This window comes from Helicoverpa zea, chromosome 21 (genome assembly GCF_022581195.2).
Source record: "Helicoverpa zea isolate HzStark_Cry1AcR chromosome 21, ilHelZeax1.1, whole genome shotgun sequence".
Lineage (NCBI taxonomy): Eukaryota > Metazoa > Arthropoda > Insecta > Lepidoptera > Noctuidae > Helicoverpa > Helicoverpa zea.
The window spans coordinates 4,476,657-4,488,917 of NC_061472.1; the positions used below are offsets into that span (position 1 = coordinate 4,476,657).

Sequence of the window (12,261 nt, forward strand, 5' to 3'; positions counted from 1 at the left end):
GACAATACAACAGCGTTTAACGCAAACTTATCTACTACAACACACGTAAGAGAAAGTTCGACGACTTGACGCGACGCGACGTGACGATCGTGTGTGAACCTTCCCTTACGTGAGCGATTATATCGAGCACTCAACTAATATTACTAAACGACTCTCAACCCTATGTTTAGAAGACAATGTTCGAAATTCAAAATATTCCGCAGAACTCGTGACTTCGCGCTTGACGCAAAACTTGGCAAATCCGAAATTGGAACACTTTCGGAGGATCCGCGCTAAGATGTTCATAAGTCAAATGTCAAGCAAATAGCGGTTAGAACGCAGTAATAAACTATCTAGGGATAATGACATAAGCTATGTACAACTTATTCAGATGCAAATTGCCCATAAAAGCTATATTCTCAAGATATTGTTGTCTACACAGATATCATCCACAGGCTGATAGAATATTATTACAATCGCAATGATTATTGAGTACTACAATATGTTAATTTCCACAATTACTAGTATTTGAACTGAAACAGATCTACTTCAAAACATCAGTAAACTGAAATACGGACCTCATAACTTACGTGTCGAACGTTTAATCTAAATCTACGCATAATTCTAGTTAGAATGAGAATTAATTACAACAATTTACATTCATATCATTATGTCATTCGTTAAGGTGCGCGTAGGCAGAGCTCTGAATACAGCTCGCAAATCAAACCCACTTTAGCCAAACGCACCGGTGTATAGTTGGGAGTAAACATACTGGCAGTTTGCCGACCCACAATCGCTGCACTCGTCAATCTCTTCCTCTAAAACCAACAGTCGAGATTGCACAAATGATGGGCTGACATTAACCCTCATTACAATCCTGCAAACGTACATTCTTACTTCGAAATTTGAAATAATTCAACTGTCACGTCGGCATAAGACGTATATTCGAATGACGGAATCGAGTAACGAACTTTGTTGAATCGGAATCGTACTTGGCAATGCATCGTAGTCGAGTCATCATTCGAATGATTCGATAATCGGTAATGACAAGGACGGTTCTCTGCTTGTGCGGTGACCTTTGGATTGAGTTTGGTTTAGCGGTAACTGCTTTGATTGCGTTTTATTATTAGTTTTTGTTATTGATACTATGATGATATATAATGTTTATTGTCAAGCATCGTTAGTAAAAAATCGTTGTAAAATTCAGTAAGACGTAGTAGAGTTCTTCTGCATTTTTCCTCGAAGCAAATGCTAAGTAACAAAAAATATGAAACAGACAAACACACCCATGTTATAAGCTAATATTAGTTTGGCAATAAAGGTTTTATATATCTTCTTACTTTTCACTGTTTCGTTCCTGTAACAGACAAAATTCGTGAAATAATAGTAAGGTATTTGATTTACTTCGCTACTACAGGTCAAAACAAACAATTGAACTTCAATAGATACCGTAATCACCTATGATAAACAGCACTGTCAATAATGCATCATTTGACTTTACTGCCTTATAAAACCTATGAGCAATTCGATTCTGATATCGATTAATATTATCGATATCTCTCGATCTTACGTTGATTGTAACGGTTTATTGTTTGTGCTGTCTTTGTTACTATGTAGTACATACAAACCTACCACGAGTACCTGAGCAAACTCAGAAAAAGGCTTTTGATACAATGTCTTTCCTGTTAAATAAACCATTTCTTAGTTATTGAACTATCAACTGCTAAGAATGTGTAAGCCTGAATTATGCTGTGCTTTCGTAGTTCCGTGATGGGACAAAAGTATTTTTAAATACTGCAAAGATTTTGAACAGTATATTTTTTACATAGATACCTCAATAATGGTTACCTACAAACAAACTCTTGAAACTATAAGAGCATGACAGCCATGTCTGGGCTTACTTAAATCGACATACCTACCCTTCATATTTCTATATTATATTTAGTACACTTGTTTCCATTAATCTGGTTCACAGAAGACTGCTACTTTATAAAGTAATGTGGGTACACCTGTCCCATCCCTAAAGATTCATAAATAAAATTACATTTAGCATCATATCAAGTATTTATTAGCATTCTTTGTCGCAACTCATTTACAATTTATTAGCTATTGCAATCAGATAAACGTCAGGGTTCAATTAATTGTCAAAGAGTAAGCGTAGATACTGTCGCTTGAAATATTTAATTTACATATTATTGCTTTTAATTTATTATTTATTATTTATTAATGGTTAGGATGTACGAGTTAGTTTATGTTTGTAGTTCAGATAAGGTAAATATTGTGGTTGTAAGGCATTTCACCAGTGGTTTCTAAATGCATTCGATATTCATTCACTTTACAGTGTTTTTTTTTTTAAACTTGGTATTTTTAAGTATTATAATACAATTATAAGTCATATGATTTTGATTTTGATTGAAGATGGTATTTTTACATACCTAATAATGCTTATAGAAAACCGTACCTACTCCTGGAACAAGTTGTTAACTTATATGATTAAAATATTAACTTTGTATGTATCTGTTACGGGTAATGCTAGAAGGTGGAGTAAACCTAGGTTTACCCGGGTTGACTTAGTATTACCCAAGCTTCTTGGGTAAACTCCGAATAATAAGTAAAATAAACTTTAATTCGGGCTTTACCCTTGCTCACCTAGGTCTACCCAACTCTGACTGTCATTTTAAACATTTATTATTTTAAAAACATACAAAAACGATCGTAATCGCTTAAAGAGCATAAACTTAATAGCTTTAATAGAAAAAACTCATAACGGTCGTTGTTGTTCAAATTGAAATTATTTATTTGAGCAAGATAAACTGCTGTGACATTTAGAATTGCACAATTTTCCTGCAGTTTTGCATGAACACTTCTTTGTGGCACATTTTGTTTTGAAAGTGACTGTTCATTTGCAAACTCTCGTAAGCTTTTTTCTGGTGATATATTTTCAATATCAATCAGTTCACACACAGAAAACTGATTCCTTGAGAACATTTCCTCAATAGTACCACGTTTGTTTCCTAGTCTATACAGACCATCAGCTTTTTCTATAACTGCCATAAGCACATTCTGAAACTCGCCTCTTCCTCTATCGACATCTGGTATTTGGACTCTTACCGTATCTCCAACAGAACATGAAGGAAATTTTAAACTAGGGAATGCGGGCTTCCTAGAATTACGCCACGGGCTCGAAATTTACGCAACACCTAACATTACCCAGTCAGAGTTGGGTAGACCTAGATGAGCATGGGTAAACCCCGAATCAAAATTTATTTTACTTATTATTCGGACTTTAACCAAGAAGCTTGGGTAATACTAAGTCGACCCGGGTAAACCTAGGTTTACTACACCTTCTAGCATTACCCGTAACATATCTATGGTAAAACTAAACATTCTTTGGAAATCCCGTTCCAAACGTAAAAACACACTTATTACATAACCTAATGTATTTAAAATGTGTTTATTGTATAATTTTATATGAATACCTCAACACGGATCCGATAGAGGCACATGAATTAATTGTTGCATTAATTGTTTATAAATCAATGCTACTATAATAAATCTGTAACCGTTAGACTCGTCAGTGTTGTACCGGACCTTTGTAAGAAAATTATTGTGTATACAGAGTGATCCCTAAGAGTACCTAGCACATTGCAGACTAAACAGTCAACCGACGGTTAAGCCCAGAGTTGACAATTTTTTTTTTGTGTAATCTTGATTCCAATCAAAGTTTTCACTCAGTCTGATAACGGCTAAAACCTACCTTTTGTAACGTGTAAATATGCAATGTGTATTGAAATAATTTTACGTCCAAACTAAGGGCGTACGTATATTAATGCATATAAGCTTAGTACGTGAGCATTAACTGTCTGAATATAAATTGTTTTGATTTATATACAGTATGTAATTTCTAAAGCACAAGGGAAACTTAGCAATGATTACCTTAAAGTAATTTTAAAAAACTAGGAAAAAAACAGCTTTTGTACAGCCTGTATATAATTTAACCACAGTAACACATATCTGTAATTCCTTTGCTTATTTGACTTAGTAATTTATGTAAAAACAATATTATACTCTATTAATATTCCAGTTATTATAATAATTTTATTTATAGACTCCTTGTTTATTTATATTTAAGGACTATCTAGATTTAAAATTTGAATAAGTGTCCCACGGGCTCATGAATATGCCAAGCGCCATAATTAAATTAAAATCGATTATTAAATACATTGCATTTATATTAGTTAAATAATTGTTTCAGAATAATTTAAATAGCATTATCCAAACATGAGACATAATATTTTATCGTAGGTAAATAAACTTTCATATTATTAAACGCAGCAGAGCAATTTAAACAATATTTAAATTGCAGTAAAGAGGCTAAGCTAGTTAACTCTAAATCGATCGTGTTCAAATTAATCACCACTATTTGTATTTCACAACTATAAAAAGGGCTCGGCGATTAAATACCAATAATAATCATCGATACTCACAGTCGTTTAGTAATAAATAATATCGAATGACTTTATAAGGGAAAGCTGTTCAAACGTAATAAAAACTATAAACAAATAAAACTAACTAGAGATGATCAGCGATCACTATTCGTATTAGCATCGTTAGTATCGATAAACAAACGAAATTGATTGCGTAAACATCGGTCATACGAATCGGGAATCGATTTATCTCCGAAATGATCGACAAATAAACGAGTACCTTTTATGACGATTCGACGGACAAGAATCGGATGCCTTTTACGGCGATTCGTATGATCGCCAGGACCATTCCTGGAGCATGTAAATTACTATCATAACATTATTGTCAAAGTCAAACATTTTGTATAAATGTACACATCACCCAAGCTGAAACTAACCCTACTACATATTGTTAAAGTTCAATTTTAAATGACATTAGTATGTCTCTTATGACTTAAGTAAAGTGTGAAAGTTAATGTTAGCCGCACCTCGATAATCTTTAAATTAACGGCGTTCTAATTTTAGGGCTATTCAATTATAACTATTCACACTGTGATTGTGATTGTAGTTTGTAATAGTTTTATCTTCTCTTTAATCGTTCATGGTTTTCTTAAGTACAGTTTTAAGATATACAGCTGAGGACGTATTCAGAACTTGTCTTACTTACCTTAGTCTTTTGAATAGATAGCTGTCCCTTCTCATCATCTATTGTTTTGTACTCTACAATATTAACAACCAAAACAATACGAACATCCAAATTGATAGTCCTCCTTTCTAGATACTTGGTAGAAAGGATATCTTGAAGACGTTTGCTGCTATTTTTCACCTCTTAACAGCAGCTTTAATTTTAATTTGTATTCTGCTAACAAACCCCATACCTACTTTGCCCTATTTTTCTATCAGAAGTGTTTCTAACTTGGTATTTATGTTTTTTCTAACTTAAGTTTTTTCTCCACCAGTAACACAATCGGAACAAGAGCGGTCTTGCATCGCGTTACTGAGGCTTCAGCGTCGCTCCGGCCAGTTCTTGTGGGTGCATGCTGTGCTGCAGCTTAAGGATAACCTGGAGAACTCGCAGCGACCTGTTATAGTGTGCACTAACCAGGTGTTGAGGTAAGTTTGCGAAAATTGTTACATGTACTGTCAATATTTGCAGACTTGGCGTGAGAAGCCGAAAGTCTAGCAGTGATTGGGAAACTGCGGGTGTTTTTGATTTCTTTGAATACCGAAAGTTCCATGTCAAATGAAATGCTGCAAGTAGCGCCGTAGTGGCGCCAAAATTACAATGCAAATTAATTAGGGTGTTAATACGAGCCTAAATAAATTATCCCAAGACGTGTTTGTTGTCCAAATTGCATACTATTTTTTATAGTTTTAAATACATACTTTGGGCGATACTTTATTATATTATACATTTTATTTAGTAGGTAATAAAGTAAACTAGTAAGTTTTAAAGCTACTAAGTATAGTACCTTATGATTTGCTTCTACCATCAATATTATATCTTAGGAATTCCACCAAGCTCAGCCACACACATTCTAACCAACCCTACTCTCACTGGCCATTAACTAGGGACGGCACTAAACTATCAAATTATCCATCGACTGCAAACATTCCTCATAATCGGCCGTCCACGTAGAATCTTCTATTACCCGCTAATACTTCGAAACAAGCGGCATTGCAAGGGGAAATCACTTCATTTGCCGGCCGGCGCGCGCGCAATTATTGAGCAGAGTTACGTCAAACTGACAGTTTATGGGGATCTATCGTTTTTGTTTTGTTTTTATGGAAATAAAATTGAGGATGACTTGAATATTGCTTCGTTTTACCTACCTACTTCAGCGTAGTAATAGGTTCACCAATTTGTAATAAGTCAACTCCTCGGTCAAATGGGTGAGGCCACATAGCAATCATTAGAATTATAATCCTTTAATATTTCTGCAGGCAATTTATCTGCATTATTTCACTTCAAAATTACAAATAATTACTGTTTCAACCAATCACAAATTCCTATTAGGTATAAGTAGTTATTATTTCGAACTTAAGATTAAATTACATGTCTAATTAATTTTATATATTTTGCAAATATAAGCAAAATAAGCATTGTGATATTATAATATATCAATAAATGTCAAAATCTCAAGTAAAACTGAACTGTTGAATAAATTTCGTACTAAATAACAAACGTCATTGCGTAGTAATAAATAAAGCACTTTAAATCACATTTAATGTTCTCTGAGTAACACAAATAATTCTATCGCCGATTCGTAGCTCAAATTATTATGAACAAAGAGTAATGAGCAAATGGAGTGATAAGTGTGCTATATTGCTTCGTCAAAATTACCACGGTCCAGTCACCAATTGGATTTTTAGGTCGCACCGAAACTAATTTTGATTGGCTTAATGAAGTATTTCGAACCAAAGTCAAAGAACATATTGAATTGTAAAAGATTTTAAGTAAGGCAATTTAAATAGTTCTCACCTTTTAAATTTAATTAATTCAATAAACCGACTATACCGTTTGTCATGAACAGACTACATTTGAGATAATATAACAAACACTTTACTAAATTCGATCAAACAAATCATTGCAAATATAACCTTTAGATCTCTCAAAAATTCTTTCAATCAGAAATGAAGCGTCATTTTTAATACAAACACGTAACGTCCCCGATAAAGCTAGTGTGTTTTTGGAATATCATTCATTTTACCCCCATAGAACAAGAACTTCATAACAAGTGAACATCTACACAAAAGCTTCTCCCACAAGGCTTATCGTATATATCAAATTAAAGCCTCCCATGAACAAACAATATCAAGTAAACCAATACTAAATGGTACGATATTTATCGTCAAGTTACGGCGTACCAACAAGCAATTATGTTTACGGCTTGAGGTCCAGCCTTGTAATTATGAATTAAACTGTAATTGGAGATAATTTTACATGGTATTTTGTTAGCGTTGCATCTCGACAACATTTTTTAAATTCCGTTGCAATATTTCCCTTTTATAGGATGCGATGTGGCAAATAAATCTGATGCCGGTATGACTAGGCCGTAGATAAATATTAAATGCTTATGGCCTTACTACAAAAACTTAAACCCTGTTTTACACTTGTCTAAAAAAATGTTGGCTGCAAAATGAACCATATGTCAACGTCATAATTTGACATTTTTTTAGACAAGGCTTAAACTGACGTAAAAAAGTTTTTGTAACACGGTTAGAGTTTATGCTGTTGAAGAGTCAGGTAATGTAATTAAAGTCACTTTATTTTATATGGTTTGTTTTGTTTGTTTATCGATGTCATAAATATAGGTACGGTAAATCAATAATAGTGCAAATTATGCTTGACAACTGGAAAAAGCCTAATTGAACGAATGTGATGCGTAGCAAGCAAACTAATTCTATAAAATGTAAGGTAGCGTAAACTATCCCAGTAGGTACCTATAAAATTGGCTTCGGGTTCTAGCATTAACCAAGCACCTCATAGTGAAAACAAAACAGGTGCAAAAATGCCAACAAAACAAAATAAAACGCGAAAACAAGAACAATACAAAAACTCCTTAGAACAATAACTCCATGTATATCAGAAAGTCTAAAGCTCGCCAACTAATTGAGCCCAAAGCCACACTATTAACCGAGCCGATAATTCCGCCGGCCCACGGTGCGCCGACTTTGAAAAATTGCAGTCATAACTTAACGCGGTCACTTACAGACTTCCCTATTGAGATATCAATACTAGATGACGTTGTACGACGTACGCCTCTCGCGTAAACACGACCCTTACTATTGTTCAGCCAACTCGACAAAGAAAATACATTTGAAAACAATGCAAACTTTGTAAATCAGAACGATTTTTTGGCAATGTTGACTCAAAGTTACGAAATTATTTCATAATTTTTTAAATGAAATGCAGCTGGTTCTGTAAAGCCAATTATTGAATTAAACCTAACATACTCATGTTTTCTAAAAGACAATCTATTTTATAAACTGCTCATGAGTCAAACATAACTTTTCTATGCCTCGTTAATTGACGTTAATAGTCACAATCATAGCCTAGCAATTTAAGAAGGCCAATTATGTTTCATTTTGTTTACTTGTCTTGATTGGAATAGCCTACATTTGGCTTACACTCTTCTAATGATACGCTTCGTAATCATTTTCATTCAGAGCATTCGTTGTAATGTCTATTCTTCGCATTTCGCGAGCGTGAAGTCGCGTGTTGTAATTCAAAGCTATGTCATGATAGGCACGAACACAGTTTGGAACCACATTCAGACTAATAAATTAGATTTAACGATCACACATGCTCAAGCGACAGTTTGCAGGCTACAGATACCGAGCCAACTTTCGCTGAATGTTTTCTGATCTCTCTTATTAGTAACAAGCGGTTCAGGTCTTTGGTCCTCCATGGTTATTTTCTAACCTGCATCGGTAATATTTATCTACTTTGTTCAATGCAATCGAGTGTTAAAACTCGATCGAAGATCTAGAGTTCGTAGTGAAGCTTCGCAGAGAATAAATATTGTAAGGGGGTGATTTATAGAGCCGGGGCGAGCCTCGCAAGCCGATCGGCCGGCCGATGTTACTATCGGGATGGCTTGAAATATGCCTGCAAAGGGCTATTGTTGTGATGTGAGAAACGGTGTTTAACAAGCGCCGGGTTTGATCGATGGACCCGGCGGATACAGCCGTCTATGTTTTATAGCACGAGAATACACGAAAACTGCTGCTAATTTTGTAAATTTGCTCGAGATGTATGGCTGGCTTGGTATGAGTAAACTTTTGGATAAAGGAATCATTTTGGAAGAATCTTATCGATCCCTTGCGTTATCAAATTAACTGTTTTGAAACAGTGTTCGAAGAAATTCTTTAAAATCCATGTGTGGATCCACAGTGAGTAGATTCCACAACGTTCCAAGCGTTTTAACGAGGAACTCCTTCCTTATTCCGCCGGGCCATTAAAGGCGTAATTAAGATAACGTCTGACTTAACACTTTCCTAAACATTAAATTCAACACCATTCACAATCCGGATTAGGCATCTAGATAATAATCGGCGCGAACAAAGTCATTATGGCTCGGCCTACAGTGACAAGACCGATTCATATTAGTCGTGGTAGGCGCTATTTAGATAGTAAATCTAAATTAATTTGAATGGTCGAGTGGGTGACAGTCCAGCTGACCTAAACAATCAGGCACAAAGGGCGGTGGCGCGGTCCTTAGCCACTTAGGACTTGGAAGGGTGCGGTCCATGTCATAAGCAGACATTAGCGATAATAACACCTGAAGACCATTTGCCTCTAAAAGCCTAAATAATGTACGAAGTTAGCTCAAATGTAGGTTATGAAACTTTAAGAGCTTAGCTCTTAGGCAATTAGTTAAAAGGGTAAACAAATTGGACTTAAGTAGACCTACTTAGATGCAAGATTTGAAACAACATAAATATAGGTACCCTACATAATGACTGTATTAAAAGCCAAGTGCTTTTAAAATGACACAATTCTTGGTACAGTAGATTTATTTACTGTAATACACTATTACAATATTGTTGTTTATCTACACCTGCAGAGCTATCTATTTAACACTTTAAATCCCTAGTTTTTGTATGATAACGCATATTATAGCAACGCTCTATTTTATAAATTGTACCAAATATTGTACGGTGGTGCCTATAAATCCGCTGTGCTCACAAGCTCAGTTGCATTGTTTGCGGGATTGCGTCATTTGTCACGTTTCTGCGCTGATGCTCTTGCGCAACCTACTCATGTTACTTCGTGCTCTCCACTGACAAATACTGTTGCTTTTAATAATGAGCCTGGCTTACGTGAATAACTGATTTAATGGCGTCCCGAGCTTTACTTTCCAGCCATTTTATTAGTGACGAAAACATTTCACGGTTATTCTATCTGTCTACGTTCAGATTCCTTTTATGTAGTTTTTGTAACCAACAAAAAATAATGTAACTATTCCCGGTTTAATTGGTTCATTACATTTAAAAATAAAAACCTGCTGCGTAAGAGGCAACTGACGCTTTTTTGTAGAGGACAAGTCGTTTCTGTAAAGAACCGTTTGTCGTTGTTTAGACCATCAAAAGAAATATCGATGTCGAAAGTGTATGAGCAAGTAATTTAACGCTTGTTTATACACACCTATGGCATGTACAAGTGATACGGTGAACGACAACAAATTGTCAACATGTCGACCGCCTACGTCATGTCGACGAGATTTATGCGTTCGGGCTGCGCGGACGCACAAATTGGCGGGAAACTGAGAACATGGACGGATACGTTGATTTCCAACATTCCATTAACTCGGTTATGCATAACAAGCACCGGATTATGTAGACAATATAAAAAGTCTAACTAGAATGCTTGAACCTTGAAAATTATCTAGGATCTCAGTCAAATAGGATCTACGACATTTTATAGACGTTGGTAGATTTCCATTAGTATAATTAACTTAATACGTGTTCAAACTTACGATGCTAGAAGCACGTAAATCATTTCTGATTAGGTACCATGATTAGGTGATTACCTACTTGACATACCAACATCTAGCCACTCGTTAAACAACTCATCCATAATTAAAATTATAAAATTAAATAAAACCAATAAATAGCTCTTGATTTGAGGCTCCACAGGTGTTCGAAAACGAACATTAATATACTAAAACAGAAATCTAAATCAATATTGTTTTAACACTCAATAATAAGATATAACTTATACAAATGAGCATAAAATTAATGGCAACTAATGTGCATAACTTACCTACTGTTTGTACGATATCTTCGAGCCGTTCAGTGAGGCTTTTAGCATAAATAAAATGTTAGCACAAGCTTGCTATAAATCACGAAGGTCGTAAGGGTCAAGTTTATTAATGCAGAACGCGTGTAAACATAGGAATAGTATTTTATCCATTCGGTCTTTTGGAACCGAACCCTTCACAACTGTATCTGTTCATTCCTTAAAGTGAATGTAAGAGCGATTTGTCGCCGTCCAACACATATCTAAGCTTTGATGTACTGTCGTCAACGCAACACGTCTTGAGTTTTCGATTGGTGGATTTCAAAAACAGTTTTCCTTTAGGCAATGGGATCACTTTCTTAAATTTTACTTTTATGTTAATGTACAAAGACTCCTATTAAAATTAAGAAAAAGATCAAAGACTACAGACATCGAGCATATACCTAGGTATTGCACTAGTTTCTATAAATAGCAGCCCTCAATCCTCATAATTTTCTTAGTTCAATAATTCACACTTAGCGAGTTGGCAGTTCAATAAATCTGCTCTAGTACTATTTAATGAACTACAGATAATTTTGCAGCCCGACAACACGCATTGAATATGTATGTTTTATTAATTAAATCTCACACAATGATATCCGTGAAGCATTTTCAACCCACCTGTACCTATGTAGGTCCAGGGCTGAGTCCAACTATGTGACATTTCCCTGCATCCACTATCTTAAAGGTTGCAAACACAAACGTTAGCTGAACTCGCGCGAAAGGTTACATTAAGCACAAATTCAATACTGTGTATTCACCTTGCCTTACCCGCAGTCATTACATGTCGTTTGTTTAAATGTTCCTCATTTTGTCGACAATCGGAGATGTGTGACGTAGATAACTTATACGTATGTATCATTTGTTAACTAGTAACGAACATAACGTTGTTAACTAACTTTATTGGCAATACGTTTATCTTACGACGGGACGACGATTGTAGATAAAAACAATTTAATTGTTTTACAAAAGAACGTTTGTTTACTTTGTCAAAAGCTTTTCGAAGAACTGCAGATAAGTGAACTCGTAGAA

At 35.0% G+C, this 12,261-nt stretch overlaps 1 protein-coding gene across 1 annotated transcript in view; it reads left to right on the forward strand.

Moving 5' to 3' along the window:
- Positions 1-12,261, forward strand: part of LOC124640534 (neuronal PAS domain-containing protein 4B) — a 127,782-nt gene that overhangs the window by 112,362 nt on the left and 3,159 nt on the right. Inside the window, exon 9 of the mRNA XM_047178314.1 lies at positions 5,405-5,558. Coding sequence (XP_047034270.1) covers positions 5,405-5,558 — 154 coding nt within the window. The remainder of the gene's footprint in view (positions 1-5,404; positions 5,559-12,261) is intronic.